The 26,875-nt window shown below is 40.5% G+C and overlaps 1 protein-coding gene across 1 annotated transcript; it reads left to right on the top strand.

Annotated features, from left to right (window-relative positions):
• The first annotated feature begins 34 nt into the window (after positions 1-34).
• GANC (glucosidase alpha, neutral C) lies at positions 35-26,875 on the top strand. The gene is made up of 24 exons (XM_051620280.1): positions 35-214; positions 1,322-1,384; positions 2,916-3,024; positions 4,478-4,605; positions 5,143-5,325; positions 7,162-7,207; positions 8,523-8,589; positions 10,219-10,315; positions 10,879-11,059; positions 11,948-12,098; positions 12,954-13,189; positions 14,247-14,373; positions 15,270-15,349; positions 16,169-16,312; positions 16,716-16,812; positions 17,178-17,279; positions 17,781-18,024; positions 19,877-19,941; positions 20,959-21,035; positions 22,236-22,310; positions 22,752-22,865; positions 23,422-23,534; positions 25,045-25,148; positions 25,999-26,875. Exons 1-24 carry the CDS (start codon positions 186-188, stop codon positions 26,106-26,108), a joined length of 2,742 nt encoding a protein of 913 aa, XP_051476240.1. The 5' UTR covers positions 35-185; the 3' UTR covers positions 26,109-26,875.

Raw genomic sequence — 26,875 nt, forward strand, 5'->3', positions numbered from 1 at the left:
GCTGGGCCGGCGCTGCCGCTGCGCTCGGGTGCCAGTCGCCAGCCCGGCTGCCGTCGGGGTCCGGCAGCTGCCGCCAGTGAGGCGAGATCGTGACGGGAGAAGGGCCCCAGCCTCCCCTCCTGCTGGGCAGCCCCCTGGGCGCTCAGCCCCGCTCCCCGCCGGCGGCCTCTCGGGGCAGCCCCGCCATGGAGGCGGTCCCGCCGGGGGAAGTCAGGTAAAGCTGCCCAGCAGCGGCTCCTTGGCCGGCCCTCTCCGCGCTCCCGGTGTTGCCCGGGCGGCTCCACAGCTTTCCGCGGGAGGCGGCCCGGCCCCGGGAGGGACCCAGAGCCGGCCGGCGGTGCGGGCCCGTGTCGGTGCCGTCCCCGCCGCCCCTGCCGGCGCAGAGCCTTCCCGGGCACCTGGCTAGCAGGTTTATTTCGGGCGCGGGCTGCACCGCTGGAGGGTGGGCAGGTCGCAGGGTGTTCGGGACGGCAACAGAGCCCCACCGACCTGCTGCAAAAGCCCTAGAAGTGCATGGGTGTCTTCAGGCAAAAATGGGAAAGGTTACATCGCCTAAGTATGTGGTTACTCTGAGGTCTCTAATAATAATCCAGGTCTATTTATATTTAGTGCGTAGTAATTGTGACTGAGTCTTCTTGGCTGCCATCTGCATTACATACGTTGCATGTACATAACTAGTAAGTGTTTTGTAGGCATCAGATCTTTGTCACAGTACTAATACCTTATTCTCTTCCATATGTCTCTACAAAACATGTTCTGAGTATTTTTTCATCATGGACACTACTGGCAGTCCATTTTTTCAGGCAAAACAAACATTTACTGTTATCTAATAGACGTAGAAGTTACCTCAAGCCTAGAGGTAACACAGAGGTGTCAGCAGGGCCATCAGAAGGTTCCCTCACTCTTCAGCCCCACTGCAGGTGGAAGAGAAGGGTGCAGGATTTCTCCTTTTCTTTCAATTCTGCCTCCATTCATATTACTGGAACATATTTAAATGCAAGGACTGCAGAGAGAGATCTGGCTTTAAAATGCAAAGCCCCATGAAGTTACTCCTGCTGAAATTCAGTTATGTTGGTCACAGATTCAATTGTTTGCCAGAATTATCAAAATTTAAAAGGAAATAGTTTCACATGGAACTAAATGTGTAAGAAATTCTTCCCATATCCGAACACTGTAATTCAAAATCTAACACATTTTGTGTCACCACAGATACCTGTACTCTCTTTAATCCTGACCTTCTTGAGGAGGACCCCCATCATCTGATCATTCAGCAGTTGTCTGGTAAACACATTTAAACATTTTCTTTATCTGCTCTTTCTAGTGTCCAAGATGAGGCTGTGGACAAAAGCACCTTTAAGGAATGCAACCAGATTGCTTTTTACAGGTAAAGAGAAGAATTGTAGTGTTGGGTTGTTTGTATGTTTGGGTTTTTTTAAACTAGTAATACTAAAAGACTGAGGAAGTGGTTAGACTGATTGATTTTTAATAACAGCAAGTTCAATACTTTCAGGATTTATCTTTTCAAGAGAGTATCACCTGTCAGCAAGCAATAATCAGCATATTTTAAGAGGTAGAATCTTTACATCCAAAACCAATTCTGTTAAAATTTGAGAGTCAGTCCTCTCATCTGACAAAGCCTCAGCAATATTTTACCTATAGGTACACTCAGATGCAGGTAGTTTTCTTGATGTGGATATTTCTTGAATATCCATATTTCAAATCAAAAGAATTCTCAGTAGAAACCATTACTCTGTGGCAGTAGCTTACATGATTACAATCCTGTTGAACAAGTACCTAGGCCAGAATTCAGCATGAAATCTAAATATTAGCTCATTGGTCTCATAAATCTAATCTTAAGCTGCGGTTCTTCTTATCCAGCTTCTAACTGTTATGTCTCCCCTCCACCTTTTTTTTTTCCTCCCATCCTCCATTGTCTTCTATCCCATGCTGCCTGAGTGAAAGGAATGATAGCACAGTGTTCTACCAATTAGCTAGTGACACAGTGAGTTTCAGTTTCAGATACTCATTTCTGTTCTGTAGGAAATTATGTTCAGAAGACCCCAAAAAACATTTTGCCACTGGGACTGGGACTCCTTCCTCCTTTCACACTGGCGCTTTCTAGCCTGTCACCATTTTAATTCAGCACATCTGATTTCTTAGCAGGAGGTTGCTACACATTGGCAAGCATCAGATCCTGTCTTTACTCTGATTTAAAAATACATTCTTTATCTGATTACATTTGTGCAATATCTATTTGTAAGGAAAAAAAGTCAGTTTACTAATGAAGAAGCTTCCCTTTAAGATAGTCTCCAAGACACTTATCTTGGGCTCATCAAGGAACATACTACAAACTGTCAAAAGAGCCTCTGTTTCAGGGTCTCTGTGATAAAAACTCTGTGCTAATACTGTGCTAAAAACTCATTAGTCTGCAGGCTTGTTGAAAAACTGTTTCCTCAGTGCATATTCAGGAGGTTACACACTACAAACAAACTACTTTATAACTGCAGGGTGTGGAAGCTGCTTGCTGGGGGGTGCAGGCCAAGTAGGATTTTATGACAGAAAATTGAAAAACAGATTGTTTAGCTTAAATTTCTAGAGTCACAGAAAGGAGAAGAATGTAACTGGACAACTGAGAATTTACTTGGACAGTTGAATTTATACTATTATTGCTTAAAAAACCCTACAGAGTGGTAATGGGTGACCAGACCCCTCTTAACATCTCTTTCATAAAAATGTATGTGTGCTCAGAACTATATTCCTTATTTTTCCCCATGACTTGAAGCACTGACAGTAATTGTATTTGAAAAAATTGAAGACAAAATTATTAAGTAAACATTTCTAACAATATTATCTCCTTTTGTGTGATACAAGCCACAACAGTTAGGGAGACCAAAAATTATTCTCTGTCTTGACAGGCGTCAAAAACTTTTACGTCCTGGAAAATCGTTGTATCGAGCATTGTTGGATTCAGTCACATTAAGTGATGACAACATCAAATTCCAAATTATTCATGAGGAGAAAAAGGTGAGATTCCACCTAACATAAGAGGGTGCTTACAGAAAGAGCAGTGAATATTATCAACAACTCTAATAATATTTGCAAGTTTTGAGATTCTTCAGTGATAAATATTAAAGATATGATGCAAAGTATCAGCCTAAATACATCCTTACTGGTCAGTATTTATTTGACAGCCTGAGACCGTGCAAGGAGAACAGATGTTTTACAGAACTTTAAAACAACTTTAATAACTATGAAAAATCTGAACATACCTATTTTTATCTGAAAAAAAGTATGTTTTTAATTCAGACTTTTCACCACTCTTCCAAAATAATAAATTCTTTTTGTGTAATAGAATAACAAGACCTAAGTTCCAGCACCTCCTAGTCATATCTTTGTATTCCTGTATTCACTCAAAAGGCAGTTTTTTGGGGAAAAGAAGTCTTCATTTAAGAAGACAGCCAGGAAGAGGAGTGTCTTCTGTTTCTCTAATTTAACAACATAGCAGCTGGGAAATTACCTCAGAGAACAGGCAACTTAACTCATCCTAAGACTGTGGGAGTTTGGAACTACAGCTCTCTTCCATGCTCTAATCATCAAACTATGTAGATACTCTGCATAAATATATTTTCTGTTTCTTGTGAATTCTCACCACCTTTGGAGTCAGCACAGGAAAAGGAGCCTATTTTTTTGGTCTAGATTTTAAGGTAAATGAAAAACCGAGGCTCTATGGCTTGGCAGACTATTTGGAGGTTTATAGAAAGATAACATAATACTTCCTAGGAAGCAGGATCTGGAATTCCAAATGAAACTTTTCTCTTTTGGCTATTCTCCCTCTGGTTTTGTGGCTTTTTCATTCTTACATGCCTTTGGAGAGATCAGGGCCGATTGACTTTCATGTGGAGGGAAAAGATATCAGGCCAAAATTCTTAAGCCAGTTTTTTGTCTCATAGGAGAGATTAAGCAAGAAAAAAACAGGAAAAAATTGGACTTGTGATGTAGGGATCCTCCATGGGAGAATAATGAGACATTTTGTATGAGCTAGAACAGAGTGACTTCCCAGTTCCCTGAAGTGAAAAACAGCAAATTACAGTGTGTAGGGCAGTATTATGCATTTTCTTTAGGTGTCTTTCTGACATGGTTCATCAGTGTCAGCCTCACTGTGAATACTAGTTAACACAGAGCACTGATGTTTTTGCAAAAAGTCCATTTTTCAGTAGTATCCCACTCTTACATTGACAGCACAGTAGTGAAATTGTCCAAACTTCAAGATTAGATTAGCTGATTCCATGCTGCTTGTGGGGAGAGCTGCAAAATGCTACACAGAGGCTTTAAGAGTTACTTCTCCAAAGGGGAGCAGTAGAGCTAGCTGGTGAAAATTCAGATGGATTATGATTATTGTTCAGCAATGCTGAAGATCATTTGTTTGGTGATGTTGAGTTGAAAGTTGGGGTTTTTATTACTATCTGTTTACTTCCAGGTTCTTCTACAAGTAGAAATTTGTGAAATACAGGGGAATATTTTTAGGCTTCAAATTGATGAGGCAGCTCCTCTCAGATCAAGATACAAAGTTCCTGATGTTCTTATAAAGGAACCTACCACCCAGAGGTAAGTGATAGGAATATGATTTTTAGCACCTTAGTAACTTACACAGCTTCATTTACTGGAGTGTTTCCCCTTCTTGTTTATTTGCGCTACACTATAGTTGTATCTCTACAATACAAAGTTGTTACAGAAGGAGAAAATAAAAATGTCTGTGGTTAATTTACTTTCAAAAAATCATGTTAAATACACAAGACAAAGTTTTGTCATACACACAAGAAACTTGAGGCTATTTGACCCAATCAGAAAATAGCCTGCTTGTTATGATGCTTAATTTTTACCTAAGGCATTACCAGTTCATGTGAAAGGAGTGCAAACTGGATAGATTTCATGGCAGTTCTGTAGCCACCTGTTACACTGTGCAGTGGAAAGCTGAACACAGCATGTATTTCTGGGGTTCTTTGCTTCAACATCGTCCTTGAGGTTTCTATCATGTATGTGGATATTTTCAAGCCATCTTTTGTTTCAAATAATTATTTAATTACAGTGGATTTCACATGCTGCTGATTGATGTAAAGCTGTTTGTTGCTTTTCATTTGCCAGGCTCTTTATATCCCAGAAGGAGGCAGGTATTTTGGTGCTGTCAAGTGTTAATGAGGACTACAAACTTCAAATCACAGCAAACCCCTTCCAGGTTGAGCTACAGTCCAAGGGTGAGGCTGTTCTGAGCATTAATTCCAATGGGTTGTTATATTTTGAACATCTACAACCACCTCCCAGTGATAGGTAACGTATCTGTCGCATTGTAGTATGTACTAACTGTGCTGTAGCTGAAGATAAACAATTCTATCGAATTGCAGTATCTGTGATAGAAACTCTTATGCATTGAAATCTGTCTTCTCTTTTACTTCATACCAGTAAGTACAATGGTGAAGTTTTAACCAAGAAAATCTAGATCAATGAACTGCAGACTGTTTTAATCCCTTGCAGCAGCCATTTACAAAAGGCTAACCATATTCTGTAACTATATTCTGGCCTATTCTGTAAAACACTAGAGTATCTCAGTACGCCCAGTCTTTCTTGGGAATGAGTGATGGTGGTATGTTGAGGTCACTAGTTTAGTTTCCTTTTGTGACTAAACTTACTCTTTAGGTAAGTTTTATTCACCATGATAGCTCTTGAATTAAGTTGTGTTAAATTTACAATATGCTACACAGCTGCAAGATTTTACAGGTCAGTCACACTGCCAAATACTGTAAGGGTGAGAAGCCACAGTGCAGTGCACGTCAAGACTGAAAAAAGACCACAGCAAGCGTCAATCCTAGAGAGCATTATTTCAAAAATTGTCATTCAGAGAGCCCTTAACAGAGAATAACAAATGAGTGAGGAGCTTTGGGGCAGATAAAACACTGATGCAAGCAGAAATAAATATGAAAGGCCAAGAAGTCAACTCAAACATGGATTGAATGTTATTTGAAGATGCCGCATATTAAAATGGATTGCCAGTTAGAGCTTGCAACTATGACATCTATTTTCAGATAAGTCAAGCACCAAAACTCTTATATAAGGCAATGCATAATGCTATATTGTCGTCTTTTGGGCGTAACACAACAAAGAACCAGCCCCATGGCTGCTCACTCAACTTCCTCCCACACACACACACTGGGATGGGGAAGACAAAGGCCAACAAGAAGCTCTTGGGTCGAGACAAAGGGCAAGGAGGGTTCTTCACCGATTATGGTCCAGGGCAAAACAGACTCAACTTGAGGAAAAATAATAATTTAATTTCACACTAATCCAACACACACAGGACACAGACAACACACAGAGCAGGGCTTACCCCACCCCTCCCTTTTTCTTGGACCCAAATCCCTTTGTTCCCGGTTTCTCTCCCTCCTTCCCCCCAGGGACACAGGAGGACAGGGGATGGGGTTTAGAGTCAGTTCACAGGCTGGTGGTTCCTGCTGCTCCTTCCTCCTCAGGAGGAAGGATTCCTGACAGTCCTTCCCTGCTTCCCCACGGGGTCCCTTCCATGGGAGAGAGTCCTCCACCAACCTCTCCTTCATGAGTGCTTCCCACGAGGTTCAGAGCTGCTCCAGCCTGGGCTTCCCACAGAGTCATGGGCTGCTTGGGGAACAGGCACCTCCTCTGGTGCCAGGGTCTTCCACGGCTGCGTAATCCAAGTCCACTGACCACAAGATCCCAGTTCACTGGCCAAGTTCACCCCTCCTGGCACCCCCAGGGAATGTTCCACCACGTTCCTCCATGAGTGCAGGGGTACAGCTGCCATCTCGCCATGGGTTGCAGGGAAACTTCTGCTTGGGCACCTTCTTTCTCACCACCCACGGGCGCTGCTTGGTCTCTCCAGCTCAGCTCCTTCTAGCTGCCTGCTCTGCTCAGGTCTTACATCAGTTCTTTCGTGTGTTAATCGCAGAAGCGCATCTATTGTTTCTAATGGCCCCAGAGCTTCTCAGCTTCTTCCTGGAGCCACCGGTGGAGCCTCTCCCCCACTACAAAAGCACTTGCCGAAGCAGCACATATATTAATTTTCTGTTTGAAATCCTTCCTTATGTTAACAGTAAACTGATTTTTTTTCTGTGTATTTTTTTTTTTTTGCACTAGAAAATCTACAGCAGAAAACGAGGACGTAGCAAGGGATTCCTCTAAGGTAACCCAAGTTCACTGCAATTCCAGCATAAATATTTTATAAATAAGAGAATTGGTTCAGTAGAATCATATGTTCATTTCTTCTGGTACTATGTTTAAACTCGTAGTTTAACCACTCTCCAGTGAAATGCAAAAAGGCCTTTATATTTCATATTGAGAATTTTGCCAATTCATAATTGAATTAATGTTTATGTCTTTTACCAAGCCTGTAGAAGGCGTCAGGTAGATCTAGCTCAGGTGTTTTTTTTTTCCCCATGGCTTTTTATTTAGAATTTCTTTCTCCTTTCTTCTCTCATTTAATTAGGAGTACATGTGTAAAGGGGGGTTTTATGCCAATAATTGGTCATTTTCAAATTCCCTGTTCATTGCAGAGAGAATTTCAAGAGAACAAGACCTGTTTTATAACAGTCCAAAAATATACCTCCACATGCCTTCATGCTTAATACAGAAGTAAGATTCTCTCTGAAATAACACCAGGTCCTGGCAGAGCATAAAGGCACATACCAGTTTTCCCAGGAGGCGGAGTTATGTCCATGATACAATTTTAGCCTCCTGTAGAGCAGATGGCTGGTTACTGCACCATCCTGTTATAAATGGCAGGAGCTAAGCTGCCTTCAGCATACTTGTGCCTGAACTCTGAGTTCAGTGCCCGCTTTGGCAGAGTCAACACAGCTGCAAGGGGTCACGTCCACTTGTTCTGGGATGAATGTATAAAGTAAAACCAGGAAAGATTCTGCAGAAAGTGGAAATTCTAGGGCAATAATGGCAGGGCACAAGGCTCAAAATTTGAAGTAGGCTAAATTGTGTTAGTTAAAGACACAGGATTCTGGAGAGTCAGGAAAGTTTTGTGGTGGTCTGACCTGGTTTTGGGGAGTGAGCGGTTTTTTTCTGTTCTTACAGGTTTTCCTGTTTGGTTCCCTCCATGCAATCTTAGCATTTCATAATCATGTTCAACATCCAGAGAAACAACATTTTTACATTATCTAGGTTCCCTTTCCCACAAAAGATTGGACCAGATCATCTTTTGAGGTCCCTTCCAACCTGGGCTATTCTACCATCTTATTATTCTGTCCAAATTCTCAGGTCTTACTTTTATCCTGTAGCAGACTGTGTGTGTGCTCCACTAGCAAATCAGTTCAGCATAAATTCCTGCAGCAGGATCTGAATGTTTTTTAGTATTTATGGTAACTATATTTTGGGAAAAAAAAAAAAAAGGCAGTTAACAATGTACAAATCTCGTGAATAAACATTTTTCTTAGAAAATACATGGTGTGAGCAGTTGCATTTGCCAGTCTTAGCTATTTCTGTATATGCAGGAGAAACAAGAGGATCTGGGTCTCTGGCAAGAGAAATTTGGCACTTTCTTAGACATCAAAGCTCATGGTAAGTCTCAGTCTAGTTCTGAAAACAGCATTGCTGCTTTGTATATACCTGTATTCATTCATATTTCTGTCTCCTTTCTCTTTAGCTGCTTGTCAGTGTCTCGCTCACTCCTTTTATCCTGCCTATCAGCTGTCAGTGAGGAGTAACAAATATGACAAAAGTACTGGAAATATTAATTAGATTTCTTTTCAGGAGGAAGGATATTATATGTGACCCATTTCATCAGCTCACTGTGTGCCATTTCTGACATAGCATAACCCTATCTGCATTGGCTGACTGTTACATAATGGTTTTTTTTTCTTTTTAAAATTTTTTAGTATCAGCACTTAAAATTGATTTTACTTGTAGTTTATTCTTACGACATATCAGAAATCACAATATATAAGCATTAATAATTGTCACAGACAAACTCGGTAAGTGAGGGACTACAGAAGGAAATACTGAGCAGTCTTAAGGGATTATAAGAAGGTTATAGAAATGTGTAAGTCAATAGCTGAAATAAAATTTAAATTAATTACCAAAATGTATAGCCATCTGCTGTATGTCCAGTTGTATTCTGCATTAATTGAGTTGTTTAGCTTTGTCGGTTACCAGTATTATGCAGACTTTTATATCAACCAGCACTACCTGCAGCTGCAGTAGGGAGAGGGAGGTCTGAAAGTGCTTCCTTTTGGTGACAGGAGCTTCTTCAGTTCACAGTCAAGACACAGAAGGCTCGATCGGGTGTATTAGGCTAGCATCATGTTATTTTTCTGCTTCTATGTGTTGGAGTAATAAAGTCCATATTGTCAGGTACTGATCCTGAGCCACTGCTTGTCAGTCTACAGGATCTCTGGTCATCTGCCAAAATTTGCTCTGGATTCATTAATGTGACAAGATGATATCACTGGCAAAGACTCTTGGGCATGCTACTCCTCTGGCTGAGGCTAAAGAGAAGAGCAGTAGAAAAGAGGCAACTGACTCTAAAGTTAGAATGTGCTGCAAAGCTTTGCTTGTAGGTACTGGGATAGAAACAAGGTAATTTTAAGCAGTTCCCCTAGAATAAAAAAAGTAACCTACTATTACATGTATTTTTTTTCTGTAAAAGTGATTAATTTTATTTTCTTAAGCAGATCAAAATCATAGTATCTACAATAAAATCTGTTTAAAACATTACCTATATAAGCACATAAGTAATAATGAAAGTAAGGTTGAAAGTTTTGGCTTCTTCTCCCTGGTGACCAGAGACAGGACAAGAGGAAATGGGGTCAAATTGCAGCAGGGGAGGTTCAGGCTGGATATTGGAAAAAATGTCTTCACAAAAAGAGTGGAGAGGCATTGGAACAGGCTGCCCATGGTGGGGGTGGAGGCACCATCCCTGGAGATGTTCAAAAAAGGGGTAGATGTGGTGTTCCATAAGATGGTTTAGTGGTTTGGGGTTGTAGGGTGGATGGTTGGACTTGATGATCTTGAACGTCTTTTCCAACCTTGACGATTCTATGATTCTGTGGAAGTGACTATGAAAGACCTGATGGCTAAACCCTGCTTTTTAATACTTTTTCTTTTCAGTTAGGTTTCTCTGCCCTGTTACTATCAGCTAAGCCTGAAAATGGATCTCTGTGGTCTTCTCTTTTAATGTTATTCCCACAGGTCCTAGTTCCGTAGGTATGGACTTCTCTTTACATGGATTTGACCATGTTTATGGATTACCACAACACACAGAAGCACTTCTTCTCAAAAACACCAGGTAAATGTGGCAGATTGCTAGTGAAAGCAGTATAATTTTTTTGTAGAGGAGAGCTGTAACATTGTCTTAATAATTTAATGCAGACAGCAGTTTGATATGTAGTTAAATGATACAGCAAACTCAATTATAGTCCCTGTCCATATGGAGTGAGTTGTTCTGCTTTCCCTTTCCACTCTGCACTTTCAAAAATGACCCCTTCTTTCTCAGTTTTTCATGCAGTTCTTTTCAGAATTGCAGGATTGGTCATGTTTAAGCTGAACTCCTAGCAACCCCGTGGGAGGATGGGACAGTTCAGAATTCATATTTTAGGACTTAGTGCAAAGCAGCAGTAGTCTCACTGGCAGCAAAAATGTTGCTTGATTCAGATGGCTAGGACCAAAAAAGCAGTAATCTACACTGTCCGCATTTCAGGTCTGGATGCTAAACAAAAGACCATAATACAGAGCTCAAAAGACCATAATACTGAGTTATATAAACACTGAGTTTAGTGGAATGGCAATAGAGTTAAAATTGGCCTAGTGCAGAATGCTTACATACAATAAAAACATGTTTGTTTGTCCTAGTGATGGTGATGCCTACCGGCTTTATAATTTGGACATCTTCGGCCACAAGATACATGACAAAATAGGCATTTATGGTTCAGTGCCCCTTCTCTTAGCACACAAGCCTAACAGAACTTCAGGGATCTTCTGGCTGAACTCTTCAGAAACACTGGTGGATATTACTACAAAAGCAGTAGCTGAGGTGAGAGTTGCTTGCTTTCCTCAGAATTTAATAATGAAAGAAAACACTCCAGGGCAGGGCCAACAGGAACATGACAACAGTATTGGAGATTTATCGTTTGCTCCATAATGAAGCCTTGTCAGTCTCTTCCTTCTGACCTCTCTACTGCTAAATTTGTTGATTAGACCACTGAAAAGAACAAGGAGATTACTCCTTTCACAAGTCAGTTTGTAGAACTTGTATCTTACTAGGTCTACAGGGATGGCAGAGAGGAAATATGTAATGTTACAGCAGAAAATATCTACATAGGTGGATGTAGCCAGCAGAAAAAAGAGTGGACAAAAATCCTGACAATCTCTTGAATTTGAAGAATTTTCCTGGGTTTTTAAGTTCTCAGAATTGCCACATATTTCTGTTTAGCAGAATGTAATGGAATATAATTGACCTTCAGAAAACATAAAATGTTCAGGAAAGGAGCTCACTCAACTCTTAAAACGAAACCAGTATTTTAAAATTGAATTATTTTAAAATTGAAACAGTGGAAAAAAAATCTTTCTTTATTCTGCCACTTCATGGTGTGGTTCTTTATTACTTGGGGTGATACAGTTACCTATATCTATATTACTCAGAGATCATGCAGAAAATGTGTAGTTTTTAATTACAAAAAAGCTTCTCATTACTCTGCCCATCATTACCCATTTTTCCTCATTATCTGTTACTCTGTATTTTGTATAAGCAGTATGCAAGGTCAAGGGTTTGTGAAGGATATATGAGAAACATTCAGTGTGCATTCCTAATACCCACTGGGTATGTGATAGTGAATTTGTTGAGTTTCCATCTTTGCTCCGTCATTGAACAAAAGTTTAGTAGAGAGAGAGAGACTCATTTTTACCTTGGTTTCCTTGAAAGCACATGCCACCTGGATCTGCTGCAACTGGTAAGCAGAGGGCAGTGCCTCTAACTGATGTGCGCTGGATGTCAGAAAGTGGGATCATTGATGTTTTCCTGCTGATGGGACCCACTGCATTTGATGTCTTCAAGCAGTTTGCACAACTGACAGGTACTAACTCACATAGTTGGAGCCAGTATGACACGTTTATCTGTTCTCTGAGGAACATGCGGTACCATGAGCAGGTTAATATTTACCTGAGCCATTGTGTGCAGGAGGCTAGTTGTTCCCAAACTGCAGCTTGTAGAGCAAAGGTTGGTGCTTTGTGAAGGCAGGCCTCCATCCTTGTTTTCTCAAGCCTCTTGCAGCTGGTCAAATTTGGCCCTAACTGAGAAGCCAGCATAACTACTGCTGTCTGAAACTGCTGCCTTAGATGAAGAAAGGAGACTCGGGGCTAGAACTGCGGGTCACCATCACGACAGAAGTACATGCTCAGGAAAGTTTCCCAGCTCCCTTTTGCCATATGTGCACATACATACAGGTTTTTAAATGTTTAAAAATCCCTAAAAAATGCAATTCCATGGTTTTCCTTGTACTGCAGGACCTATGGGCATGTTTACATTACTAAGGTTCAAGCATTCACAGAAACTGCATTCTGCTTGTTAAAATCTATTTAATTGTTTTCATTAATGACAGTTAAGCTAATCTAGAATATTTTACATTAGAAAAAATGAAAGAATAAAATTACATTGGTGTAACACTTCAGCATCACGAAACAAGTTCCTTCTCACTCTTGTATTATCATGACAGCCCTCTACTCTTTCTAGCTGTTGAGCTCATTGTAATGTTTGTTATTTCAAGAATTCAGTCACTTTGGTATGAAGAACGTGCTCTAGACTCAACTTAGGCCAGCATTCCCTAGCTCCAGTCTGGTATATATTAATCATGTTAACTTTTCTAGAGTCTCTAGAAAAAAAATCCTGAAGGGAATTAACAGAGTTATCTTTATTCCTATACTTTTCCTAGGCACTCAAGCCCTGCCCCCTCTTTTTTCACTGGGCTACCATCAATGCCGGTGGAATTATGAGGATGAGCAAGATATCAAGGCAGTAGATGCTGGCTTTGATGAGCATGACATTCCTTATGATGTGATATGGCTGGACATAGAACACACAGATGGCAAGAGGTATTTTACATGGGACAAAAAGAAATTCCAGAACCCCAGAAAAATGCAAGAACATCTCAGGAAGAAAAAACGCAAGGTAAAACATGTAACAGGAAGAAACAGAGTATTTCTTTGTGGTGTGAAGCTACCCAATCTAGCTTTAACCAAGGTACTTAAGATTCTGGAAACTGTACCCTGACCATCAGGCTAAGTTTGTGCCATGGGACGCTCCATCTTACAAATGGAGCCCAGTGCTATCCTTGGTGGGCACAGCAGAAAATGTTTCTACTTAACATGAGCTTTCATTGGTAGTTGCTGTCCTTACTACAGCTTTTCTTTCTATTGATAATACTTTTCTGCTTATACTAAATGGGATTTATCCTTTATGTTGATACAATTACTTACCATAAACTATATGTTTTTTCCTTCTGGTGAAGTCCGGGTATGATGTGCAGTCTGTTAGTTTAGTTAGTCTTTATTTCTGCTTTTACAGCTAAAATATTTTCCTTGGAATTACAGAGGTATTAAATTGTACACAGTTAATATCTAAAAGGTGTAGAATTGTTTAATGCTTGATCTTTGCCAAAAGTCAGTGAACGACTGTTGAAATAGCATTCAAGTTTTACAGTACCTTTGTTGGGTCTGCAGTGCTTTCCCAGCTTAACAGCAAGGCAGTTAATGGCAGCATGAAGTAATTGTAAATACAATACATGGATGCAAAAAAAAAAATAAATAGAAACTTCTGTTGCTGTTGTACACTATACAAACTAAGATATATTTAAATGTCTTAAGGCAGATGATTTCAAGCAGGGACGTGAACATGGAAGTGGGATATTTCCCATTCACAGAATACAACAGTGAACTAAACAGTATTTTCAGGGGTTAGGTTACTTGCTTTTATGTGAAACACTTGGGTTTGGCCTTTATTTCAGAAGGGTAAGCATGAATTCTTGCTCTCCTTGTAAATTCATGTATGATACGCAAGTCTAGCACAGTATATACAAGAACTGGTAACTACTTTCTAAAATCAGTGACACAGCTACCTTCTTTACCTGTATTTAAATTGTTATCTGCCTTTTATCAAAAGTGAACTCTTACTGTTTTGTTCAGTAGAGCTGATGCTAATGATGTATTTTATTTTCTTGTCCTGGCAGCTTGTCGTCATTGTGGATCCCCACATTAAGGTTGATCCCACATATACCCTGTATTCACAGGCAAGAGACAAGGGATATTTTGTGAAAGACAGAAATGGGCAAGATTTTGAGGGCATCTGTTGGCCAGGTAAAAAACAAAACAAAACAAAAAACTCTACATTTCAAGCAATTTATTTTTTAAATTTTGCAGAATAGTTTAATTTGGACCCATGGAAGTAGAATAAATTTTTTAATTCCTTGCATTTTGTGTAAATATTCATAATTTCAGATACTTTGCGGTTTCTTTGGTACAGTCATGTTCTAATTGCTTCAGCTGTACAACTTCCTCTGTTATGTTTGTTGGATCTGCAGATGGTTCTAGTGCCTAGAACTAAAAAAGGTAGATTTGTTGATCAGAACAGCCATCCCTCTTCCCAGCTTGTCTTGGGTAATGGAAGCATGGTCTGGTCTGTTGCAGTGAGCACTGCTGATGTGGGCTGGGCTGGATAAAATTAAGTGAACCGTGATACTGATGACTTTGATTCAATCATATTGTAGTGATTTGACATGTTATTTTTCATTAGGAGATCTCATTGCGGGGAGGCAAAGGAGGTTGTTCCCTTGTTTGCCCACAGTCCCGGCAAAGGAATGAATATGGGAAAAATCAAGGACATATTACAGTTTCTAGGAGAATGGCAGGATGTTATTAATCTTAGTGATACCTTCCTGTTTGAGCTTAGGAATGTTGTCTCTCCTTGGTTTCCTGTTCACATCTGAACATATTTTAAACTGCTAGCAGTCATCCTTAAATGATGCTGAGCTTCACACCTCCAGAATCTATGTGTGTTTGTCTGCAGAACATAGCAAGGGGTGTGCTGAGTTTCAGGTTAGCCTGGAATTTGCTCTTGAGCTTTTGTCTCAGAAGCAATAGTAAGTGCATTATTGCTGCCTATTGCCTAGCCTTAGGCCACTGAATTTAGGTGTAAAGACAATGCAGGCCAGCTCTTTAATCAGATAAATCAATGGGATCATCCACATCCTCAGGTTCCTCTTGTTACCTGGATTTCACCAATCCTGAAGTGCGAAAATGGTATGCAGATCAATTTGCCTTCAAAACATACAAGGTGTGTATTTATTTGCTCTGATTGATATATCCCAGAAAACCTGAAAATGGGAAAAAGACATGGCTAAGCAAGTTGGTGGCTTTTGTAGCTATATTATCATAATGTAGAGGAAGGATTTTCTCCATGGTCTTGTATATACTAAGAAAGTTGAAACCCATATGCCAGCAGAGAACCTGCTCACTTCGTTGCACCAGGAGGATGAACAAACTTCAGGCATTTTAGCAACCCACAAAGCTGCAATTCCAGCTTTTATTACCATGATAGGACACATGGAGCACAGTGGGAGTGCTGTCTCATAGCTCATGGTTGCTTCACCCTGACCTTCCTTCCAGCACTTCTGCCTAGAGCTGAAGGTGTCTGGGTGAACATTGCTGGGCACCTCCAGCTGCCCCACCACACCTCAAAGTTCTGCTTTGCAGTAGCGTTGTTGAATCCATTTCTCTAGTAGACATGCACAGTAGACATTCCCCATCCTGCTTTTCCTCTCTAGTTTTTCTTTTCTGGCCTTCTCCTCATGGCTACTTAATACTTCTCTTTCCCCTCACCAGATGACAGGAATAGTAAACACCTACTGAGTTTTGTAAGAACTGCAAAAATCAAGTCAGCTTGTAGGCTGTCACCCTGACCAAAAGCACCACCAAGAGAGATGAGATGAATGCCTGGCAGCTTTCAAGTGACCACAGATGTATAATTACTGTGTCTTGCTTTGCTGCTGCTGTTTCTACTCATACCTCAGACTGGTCTGACACCCACTAGAGATAAACACACAAAGTCACAGCAATGTCTCTGTTGTGTCCTAATTGCAACCCTGTGTCATAGGAATCCACTAATATCCTCTTTGTCTGGAATGACATGAACGAGCCTTCAGTCTTCAAAGGAACAGAACTAACAATGCAGAAAGATGCTGTGCACTACAACAACTGGGAGCATCGGGAAGTACACAACCTCTACGGATTCTACCAGGTGGAGTATCTAGAGACATAAACCAGCAGTTTTTCTCGTGGATTATGTCTAATGTGGTGATTTACACAATTGTAGGTATTCTGTAACCTCCATCAAGGACTGAAACTGCTGTGCTGCATGTTGCTATATTTGAAGTAAACCCTGTAACTGGTCACAAGAAAATGTGACAACATCTGTGTCTTTCTGCCATAACAATGTAAACTACATTGGCTATGTCTACATTATATTAATACATTTTTGTTGTTCAACTATATTCTACTAAGCAAGTGTTGCTTTAGTAGCAGGTATTATTTATGGCTATGGATTTCTTAATTTTCCTGCCTTGGAAGGGCTAAAAAGGCAATGTAGCAAATATTCTAATTATAGAGTTTGTCCTTATGACTTTTATATTAATTATTTTCAGCAAATGGCAACTGCAGAAGGACTCATCAGACGTTCTTCAGGAAAAGAGAGACCATTTGTCCTCACACGATCTTTCTTTGCTGGATCACAGAAGTATGGTAAGTAAGGATTAGTTGGATGCTTTCCATGCTGTTTTGTTCTCTTAAGTTTGGTGAGTAGCTGTTAAGTCTAGAGAGGTTAGAAACTATCTTAGAAATACTGACAAGGTGAGCCCATAAGAGTGAAAGAGATTTAAAAAATCACAAGAGACTGGCAAAGCGTATACAAGTTAGAAGCAGAGTAACAACCTGTGTCCAGTGACAAATACCGATTTTTATTGCACATTTCAGGCCTGTGTGTGTATAAAGAAAAAAAAGTTGCCATGCAGTTCATGACCATTCTTGTCATCTTTCCTTAACTGCAAGCATAAAATGAAGCATACTCCCAACTTTCCTGGTGTAATGCTAAAACTGGGTATTTTCAGGGGCAGTGTGGACTGGAGACAACACGGCAGAGTGGGATTACTTGAAAATATCCATTCCAATGCTTCTCACCATCAGCATGGCAGGGATTTCATTCTGTGGAGGTAAGGTGTTTAGCTGGAGTTGCTCACTATGCATAGATCACTGGTGCCACCAAGCTTGTATCGCAAGATAGACTTCAACACAGATGGTGGAAAGCTTAATCATCTGGTGCATTTTCAGGCAGTTTCACAGATTAGTCTGGTTTCAGAAGCCAATAACCTGCCTTTCACCATCATTTCTCCACTAACTCTTCGGTAGTGCGTGCATCCCATCTACAGCAGTGTTCTCAGGTGGTCTTCTGTAGGATCACTGTAACAGTCCTGTGACACTAGGGAAGGCAACCACTTAGCCTCCAAAAGCTCTCTTGAGGTTTTTATTAAAGGATAATGTGTTACACCAGTTGTTCACTCTTATTTGGACAAGCAGCTTTTCAACAGCAGAACTGCAAGCACACTGTGAAATGCATGGATTTATATGCTTGGAATGTTTGTTAGAGGAGAACCTCACCTCTTTCAGGATAATTTCAAAAAACGTGTGTTTTTATTTGTCTGCGCAATATCTAGCTGATGTGGGAGGGTTTATTGGAGATCCGGAACCAGAATTACTTGTTCGCTGGTATCAGGCTGGAGCCTACCAGCCCTTCTTCAGAGGTCATTCTAACATGGAGAGCAAACGGCGAGAACCGTGGCTCTTTGGGGAGAAGAACACCCAGATCATCAGGGAAGCCATTAGAGAGCGCTACATCCTCCTGCCATACTTATACACACTGTTCTATCGGGCACACACAGCGGCTGAACCGGTTATGAGGTAAGAGCATAAGTCAGGAGGCTTAGTGATTGTCTTCAGGAAGTTACGCAGAGGAGGGAAGTTAAATTACCATCTCTTGCTTACTTTTGTGATTGCTTATTTAGATCTTAAAGAAGAAAAAAACACACAAGAATTACTAAACTGTGTTCATGCATACTCCAAGTTTTTTAGGGTTCTAAGAGGAAAATGATATTCTGGGTTTTTTTCCAAATGACACCTGGAACACACTAGTTCAATAAACACTGTGCAGTCTTTAAACATGTTATGAAAGTATTGTGGACTCCAAAGTTCTCATCATGATAAAGGACATCATGTATTATTCCAACCCATACTTAGAACAGAGCTTAATGGACTCTGAACTTGCTGACCTAGAAACATAAAGGCCATTTTACCCCTTATGAAAATATGTTACTTCTGAATTGTTACTGTAATAAAAGCTTCATATTTAAATTTGATAATTTATCTCTGCAGTATTTCTTAGAATTTTTCTGTTTGTAGAGAATCTAATAATCTAGAACAGAAATTAAATTAGAAAATAAGCTTGTGTTCTACTGCACCTCTAAGAAAGTGCCTCAGCAGAGCTGAATGCCACAATCCTTTCAGCAAGTGATGAATGTCGTTAATCTCCCTGGTAATGCTGTGTCTTTGAGGTTGCCCTAAAACTGTCTTAGAATAGAATCATAGAATCATTCAGGTTGGAAAAGACCTCTAAGATCATCCAGTCCAACTCAACACCACCCTGCCAACTAAATCGTTTTTGCCACATCTACACATTTTGTTTACACCTCCAGGGATGGTGACTCCACCACTTCCCTGGACAGCCTTCCTTTTGTATCACTTTTACCTTTACATTCTGTTTTGCAAATACAGTGCATCTCCCAAGTTTTAAAAACATAAAGGTCTTTAGGCAAAACTCAACCAGTTTGAGTTTAGAAGATTATTTGCATTACAGACTTAGTGTGAGCACGTCTGCATCTGTCTTCACATATGTAGGTATTAGATACCCCTGTTGTATGCACAGTGACTTTCTAAACTTCTGTTGACATGCACTACCCACAATATTAAACAAAACTTTGATTAAGTTAAATTTGCTGCAGTAGGCACAAAATTAGAGAGGAGGCATGGTATTTATCTCACTGAGAGAAACAGAGTGGAAAATATGTTTTATGAGCAAGCACATGAACAAGTAGGGCTGCAGAGAACAAGTGGATGCCTGTGACTGAGCAGGTGAGCCAGACTTTTTGTCTAAGGAAACCCAGACCCTGTCTCTGAGTTGTTATTGTCATATTCTCCCAGACTTTAAATATACAACTCCTGTTCTGTAACCAGATACCTATTGCACTATGTGATTTTGGGAAAGACTGAAAATTAACTTCTGGTGCACATGTTTCAGTTGTGACCAGGAAGAGACATGCTGTAAGAGCAGTACTGAGCTGCTGAGCACAGGAAGGACTGTGCTGCAAGCACAAGCTCATAGGGAGTTGGCATTGCTGGTAAACTGTGACAAAGAGGCTCATCCATATCTCCTTTGCTAGAAGAAAGGTATATGGAGTACAAGTTTGTAAGGAAGAAGGCAGAAGGCCAGCAAGTGAGGCTGCAGGAGGCAAAACAGTAGGTACATGGGAGTGTTTTAACCCATTTTGTACTGGAAATGCTAATCAGTGACTTGAAAAGGGTTCTTTAAAGCACAGAATAGAACCTTGCTCTAACTTCAGTTCATGATAGCTGTACCTTGTAAAAAGAGGGAGAAAATGGAGCCTGAAAATGCCAGAAGGCCTTGAACAGGTTGGCAGGAGAGGAGAAACTGACTGAGTCCCACTTTCTTTCTTTGTTTCTTTCTTTCTTTCTACAGGCCTCTGTGGGTAGACTTTCCAGGGAAAATAGAAACTTTTGGTGTGGAAAATGAGTACATGCTGGGTAAGCAAGTGTCATGGTTTGGGCCTAACATGACAACAAAGAACCAGCCCCATGGCTGCTCACTCAACTACCCCCCTCACACACACACACACACTGGGATGAGGACAAAGGCCAACTAGAAGTTCATGGGTTGAGACAAAGGGCAAGGAGGGTTCTTCACCGATTAAGGTCCAGGGCAAAACAGACTCAACTTGAGGAAAAATAATAATTTAATTTCACACTAATCAAACACACAGGACGCAGACAACACACAGAGCAGTACTTACATACGTTACCCTTACCCATCCCTTCTTCCCAGGCCCAAATCACTTTGTTCCCGGTTTCTCTCCCTCCTTCCCCCCAGCGGCACAGGAGGACAGGGGATGGGGTTTAGAGTCAGTTCACAGGCTGGTGGTTCCTGCTGCTCCTTCCTCCTCAGGGAGAAGGATTCCTGACAGTCCTTCCCTGCTTCCCCACGGGGTCCCTCCCATGGCAGAGAGTCCTCCACCAACCTCTCCTTCATGAGTGCTTCCCACGAGGTCTGGAGCTGCTCCAGCCTGGGCTTCCCACAGAGTCACGGGTGCTTCGGGAACAAACTCCCCGGGCGCCGGGGTCTTCCACGGCTGCGCAATCAGAGTCCTCTGGCAGCAAATCCTCTGGCCACAAGATCCAAGTGCACTGGCCAAGTTCACCTCTCCCGGTGCCTTCAGGGAATGTTCTATCACGTTCCTTCTTGAGTGCAGGGGGACAGCCTGCCTTTCGCCATGAGTTGCAGAGAAACTTCTGCTTGGGCACCTTCTTCCCCTTCTTCCTCCCCAACCATGGGCGCTGCTCGGTCTCTCCAGCTCAGCTCCTTCTAGCTGCCTGCCCTACACGTGCCTTTTTTTTTTTTCCCAGTAGAAAATGAACCATAGCACATGGCACACCCAAGCAAGGCCCTAAAATGGCTATGGGCAGCTGACAATCCCAGAGCACACACCTTCTGCTCTGATGAGATGCAGCCTTGAGGACCACAGACGTGTTTATGTTTTTCTCCAGGAAGTGCTTTGTTGGTGCATCCAGTCATGGAGCAAGAGGCCAAGGCAGTGAGCGTTCTGCTTCCAGGATCAGAGGAGGTGAGGATTAGTATGAAGCTGCTCAGCTGTTTAGCCTAAATTACATACAGCAACATTCCAGCTCCCCACCTCGTAACTGCTGAGCACTGCTCCTGTGCCAAGTGCTGGCCAGCTGTTCTGGGCCACTCTGAACCTTCCTTCCATCTTGATAGCTCACATGCTTGTCTCACAGTCAATTTACCTTCTTGCTGCACAAACGTCAGCTCTCCTGTAATTTAATTCTTCCCTCAAGGCTTGCTGCTTCATGTGGTACACCAAAAAACAGTTTCAGTAAATTATCAATCCCCTTTTTTCATACGTTTCTGTTTGGGTTAAACTTATTTTTTTATGTGGAAGAAAAAGGATCTTTGAAGAAAAGTCATAAGAAAATAAGAGGGAAGTTGTGGGGAGAGAAAATTATTACAAGGAAATACAAGCCTCAGTAGCCTGGAACTTGTAGCAAAGACTGACATGTAGAGAAATCAGTTCCTTTCTGAAGTAAAGTTACTTATCCACAGGATGGCACTGTGATCCATTCCTATAAATGTTTGACTGCAGCTAAGAGGTGGCGAAAAGGAAAAAAAAATGGGGAAAATAGTTCCTAAGGGAAAACCTGAGACTTGAGGGGAATTAAAGGAAGGACAACAACAAAGGGGAGTGTGTGAGACCACGTGAAGCCTTATGACTCGGCTAATGCACCTGATAACACAGAATTCTTCTCAATATAAGGAGAAAAAAAGACTGGGCTCTCCAAACAAGTTAAGAATAATATTTTATGAAGATTTCTGTGGGAACTGACTGCCTGGCACACTTACAGCAGTTAAACCTACTGTCAAGTGTGGTGCATGGGAAGTTTCAGATGTAGCTCTTTTTTGTGACCTGTTAAGAGCAACTTTGTTCTTAATTTTCATTTCAATATAAATATGCTTATTGTGAAACTCAGCATTACTAGATTAAAAGAGAAAGGTATTTCATTGGTTTGTACTTCTAGATGCTTTAAGACATACAAGATGTTATGCAAAGTATAGAAAAAATCAGATTATTTTTGTACTTCAGGAGTGGGAATTTATTATTTCCATCCATTGGTTTTAAAAAGTAAATGCTATTTCTTGCACATCAAAGAATTGATGACAGTAAGGTTAAGTAGAGGAGTAACTGCATCTGCAGAGAGAACAGCTCTTGCCTTATATGTCATGCTCATTCTTTTTTCATTTTTCCTAGATTTGGTATGATTTCAGAAAATTTAAACGAATGAGAGATCCAGGCACTCTGAAGATCCCAGTAACACTGGAGAATGTATGTTTTTATTTTAAAATACTACTTCCAGTAAGCAGAGAAAAAAAACAACAACAAATCAAATAGGCTTTTGTTTTGTCAATATTCAAAATCAGAAAAATGGCACTGCAATTTCCCTGTAGGAATGTAATATAAAATAGCTTTTGTAGAGAAGAAAAGTTCTATCTCCTTTGTTGTTGTATGTAACACTAATGTGTCCTGGTGGCAGAGAAAAGTGAGATTATGTTAAAGGTGAATTTTCCAAGCAAAGATATTTCACTTGTATGCATACAGGAAGATTACCACTATTCCCATTGTTAGTTGAATAGTTTTCTTTATGTACTTGTGGTAAAAAGTTCATTTCTGAGGTAAGAGCAAGTTTCAGTTATTCCTGTTTCAAGTTAGCATTATATGATCAGAGTAGATGAACCTTTCTACCCTGGTTGTTGTGGTTTTTTTTAGATTCCTGTATTCCAGCGGGGGGGCACTGTGATACCTCTGAAGACCACAGCTGGAAAATCCACTGAATGGATGATAGATACTTCTTACGAACTCCATGTAGCCCTGGACACACAGGTAGTCCAAGAGTATGCTCCCTTTACAAAGCTGACTTTTATTCTACCTGACCTTGTGAGGTCCTTCTTGCCTGTTCCATCAGCACAATGGTATCTGCATCTGTATGTCCAGTGGCTCTCCTCCACCTCTCCTATGCAGAGGGGCTCCCACTTCCCTCCCACCATTCCCTGAAAGTGAGAATATCTGAGTATAGCAGAGGCAGAACATTTTTCTGACCTTTCTCAGCCCTCCTCTAGTCTCTTGGAGGAAGGAGCAGAGAATGAGTAGGCCCCAAACTTTCTATTGGACACTGAGAGAGAACTTCCCACAACTGTCTTTTCTAATAAATTAGGTGACACGTGGCACCTACATCCATTTACAAAACCAGGATGTCCAAGTCTTCAGGCACACTCAGAGCTGGATTCCCTGAGCCTTCCAAGAATACAAGTCCCTAAAAAAACCCAAACACACACACATCCTTCACTATGAAACATAACATACAGTGAGACAGTTTTAGCTTCATTGTCTGGCAGTAGAAGCTACTGTTGACATGTTCTACATCTGGTGTCTTTCACAGGCCTGTGCAATAGGTGAGCTCTACCTAGATGATGGGCATTCATTTCAGTATCTCCACAAGAAGCAGTTCCTGTATCGGAAATTCTTTTTCCACAAGAACATTCTCTCTTCCAGGTAACAGCAATTATGGACAAAAGCCACTAACACAGTGTCATTGGAAATGCCTTTTCTAGTTCATGTGGTCTTGTTACAAACGTAGAAGTATTAGTCTCATCTATTGCTTAATGAAGTGCCCAAGCATGCAGAATCTGTCATAAAACTGCAGAGGTAAAGAGTGTTGTGTATATGCCTAAGGCAGCAAAACATGAAATACTGATTTGTCTCATATTGTTTCAGTCTCGTCAAATTAGAGATTCTACAGATTTACTCAAATCCAAAGGATGTCATCAGCAAAAATATAGCCGATTGGAGAGACAAAAAAACATAAATTGGGAGAATTGTAAAGAGGCAGCACTTGTAGTGTTTGTATTTTCTGAGATATATTTTTCTAAGATCTTCACTGGGAGTCCAGTCAGTCACTGGAACAGGCTCCCCAGGGAAGCAGTCATGGCACCAAGCCTGTCAGAGTTCAAGGAGCATCTGACAATGCTCTTAATCATGTGATTTCATTTTAGGCAGTCCCGCTAGGAGCAGGGAGTTGGACTCAATCCCTGTGGCTCCCTGCCAACTTGAGATATTCTATGATTCTATGTGGGAACTACAGACACCTTTACTTGTAGTTTCCTAAAGTCATCAACAAATGCACCAGATATATATTAGCATGGTAAAATATACAATAAAAGCACTTGAAAGATGAGGGCACACACCTTCAGAGGTTGAAACAACCTAAAAGCCAAAAATACCCATAGCTGCTTTTAAGGAATGAGGTGCCAAATATGTCATGATGAAACTTGTACTATGGAGGTATGTTCCCCATAGGGCTGTGCAGTGCATAAGTGTTGATTTTACAGGCATTTCTTTATTCCCTCAGGGTTAAAAAATATACAGGAGGTCGTCCTAAAACTACAACATTTAACACAGAGCAAAACTGTAGACTATCATGGATAATGTAGTTAAAAGTATGCTTCGATATTTATCTAGGATACAAAATCTGAAAAGCTTAACAATTCAGGATGGAAAAGAATTATGTTGCTAAATTGCTAGCAAATCTAGAAGTTGGGAAAAGTTGAAATTAAGGATTTTCACTCTGAAAAGGAAAGTTTCATTTTGGTTTGAGGTTTTTGAGAGCTTTTTAATAAAAATTACATTAATTACAGAATTAAAGGTAGTTGTGCCTCAGACTGAAACATCTTACTTGAAAAATGTTAAAATTAGCTTTATATTTATACTTTGGAGTTTTAACTACCATTTTGTGAAAATCCAAACTTTTCTGTGTCAAAGCCATGCTTTTTTGCCACAAAGTATCTTCTCAAATTTTTTTTTTTAATTTTGTGAAATCTGCTATGCAGTGAAAAAATAGCTGATCATGGGAAAAAGTTTTACTTTTTTCAGGAGAAAGGTAAATAAAAGGAAACCAATATAGGGAACTGTCAGAGTGAGACTGAAGTAGTGCTTTCACTGTATCATTCTGAACTTCTACTGATGGACAGAAACTAGTATATATTAATTAATTTTCATTTTTCAGCTGCAGAGATGAAAATGGACAATACCACACTACATGTGTGGTAGAACGAGTGGTAGTTCTGGGATTTGGACAGCAACCCACTTTTGTGACAGCCTGCACCAAGGGTAATGAAATTACTTCTGTTTTACTGCTGCTTTTCAAGTCCTGTTGCTCTGCTACTGTTCACTACAAGTGGCAAACTGACAGTTCTATGACAGAAGCGTTACAGCATAGGGAGCATCTTTGTTTAGTTTTCTTTACTACTTTTTTGATATCAAGGACAGAATTCAGTGAAAGGAGCCAGCAACTACTCACCACCAATATTACAGGCAGAACTGAAGAACACTTGCATTGTAGGGCAATCCATACGTTGGTAAATGTGGATCAGAATTAACAAGTTCAGGTAATTTGTCCTATGCTGAATGTGACCAGAGGCAGCATTTCAAATGAAGGACCATTTGCTCGGATCTGTAAGCCTACCTAGTCTAGAACAGGACACTTGTAGACAAAACCAGAATTACTTTTCTGCTCTCTTTCTCATCCAAGTGTCTGGAGTTCCTGACTGTGTGGTGATCTCTAGAAGTTGTGAGGCATGCCATATGGATAGGCAGTTGCAACTACAGAAAGGATTTATTGTGACTGCTTTCCAAGCACATCCTTTCACTTAGGGAACTGTGTGGATGTGGGACTCTGCCTCCACCTGTCAATCTTAAGGGCTTTTAGGGTACATGGAAGAAAACCTATACTGAAACAAAGGTGTGGGGTTTTTTTCATAAAAATCCTTGAAGACTTTATTAGTTTGCTGTACTATTGTTTGAAAAGTCTGGGCACATTTGACTACTATTTCTATTCTAGTCAATCCTTTCCATCAGTGGCAGAAGGGACATTCTGCATTAAAAACTGGAGGAAGTCATGTGTAACTGTTTCAGAAAGGTTCTTCTTAAATGATACTATAAACTCTCTTGTCCTTTTCAGATGGGAAAGAAAAAGAAGTGATTTTCAAATATGATACAAAGACCTCTGCACTGACACTGGAAAATTTAGCCCTGAGAGTTGATGCTGACTGGGAGATTTGCATCACCTGAAACAAGAAGCAACTTAACAGGGAATTTAATTGAGAGGCTGAGGGGAAAAAAAATTGGAAGGACTTAGGCTGTTCACTTGAATCCAGTAAAACCAAGGAATATATTTTACAAACACACACCCAAACTAACATTTCCTAAATTTTTTATTTTAAAACACTCATTTAAACATGGACAGCACCTCTATTAGGCAAAAGTAATAGCACCAGAATTCTATATTTGGAGAAAAAAGCCAAATACTGTCTGCTGCAGGCTAGCTTCCAGAAGAAGTTAAGTTCTCATTAAACATGGAGTTTAAGGTTAAAATTTGGACATCCCACTATCTGGAGACTGTAGTATTTGAGAAGACCAAAAACCAGAAGAGAGAACAGCCTTACTTCCTGGTACTCTATCGGTTGGAATTTAACCCACAGAGAAAATACAAAGGCAACACTCCTGTCAGCGTAAAAGTTTATTTTCTTGCTGCCTAAGCAGGAGTATAAAAGAACAGCCTCAAGGTAAACCAAATCCCACGCTGTCCCCATTAACAAAAATAGAGTTAAAACCATCTTGTTACTGCAGGAGATCCAGCTCCAGAACCTTTTACAATAAGTATATTAATATATTTAAAGACAGAATGTATCTCGTTACCCTTCCAACACCATCTAAAATAAATGGGAATAAATGGAAATAAAGATGTAATAGTACCTAACAGAACTACTGAGGCAGTGCTATTAAAAACTTTGTATCTACTATAAATATAAATAAAATAATATTTTACAAGTTATAAA

The sequence above is a fragment of the Apus apus genome, chromosome 5 (assembly GCF_020740795.1).
Source record: "Apus apus isolate bApuApu2 chromosome 5, bApuApu2.pri.cur, whole genome shotgun sequence".
In the NCBI taxonomy this organism is placed as follows: domain Eukaryota; kingdom Metazoa; phylum Chordata; class Aves; order Apodiformes; family Apodidae; genus Apus; species Apus apus.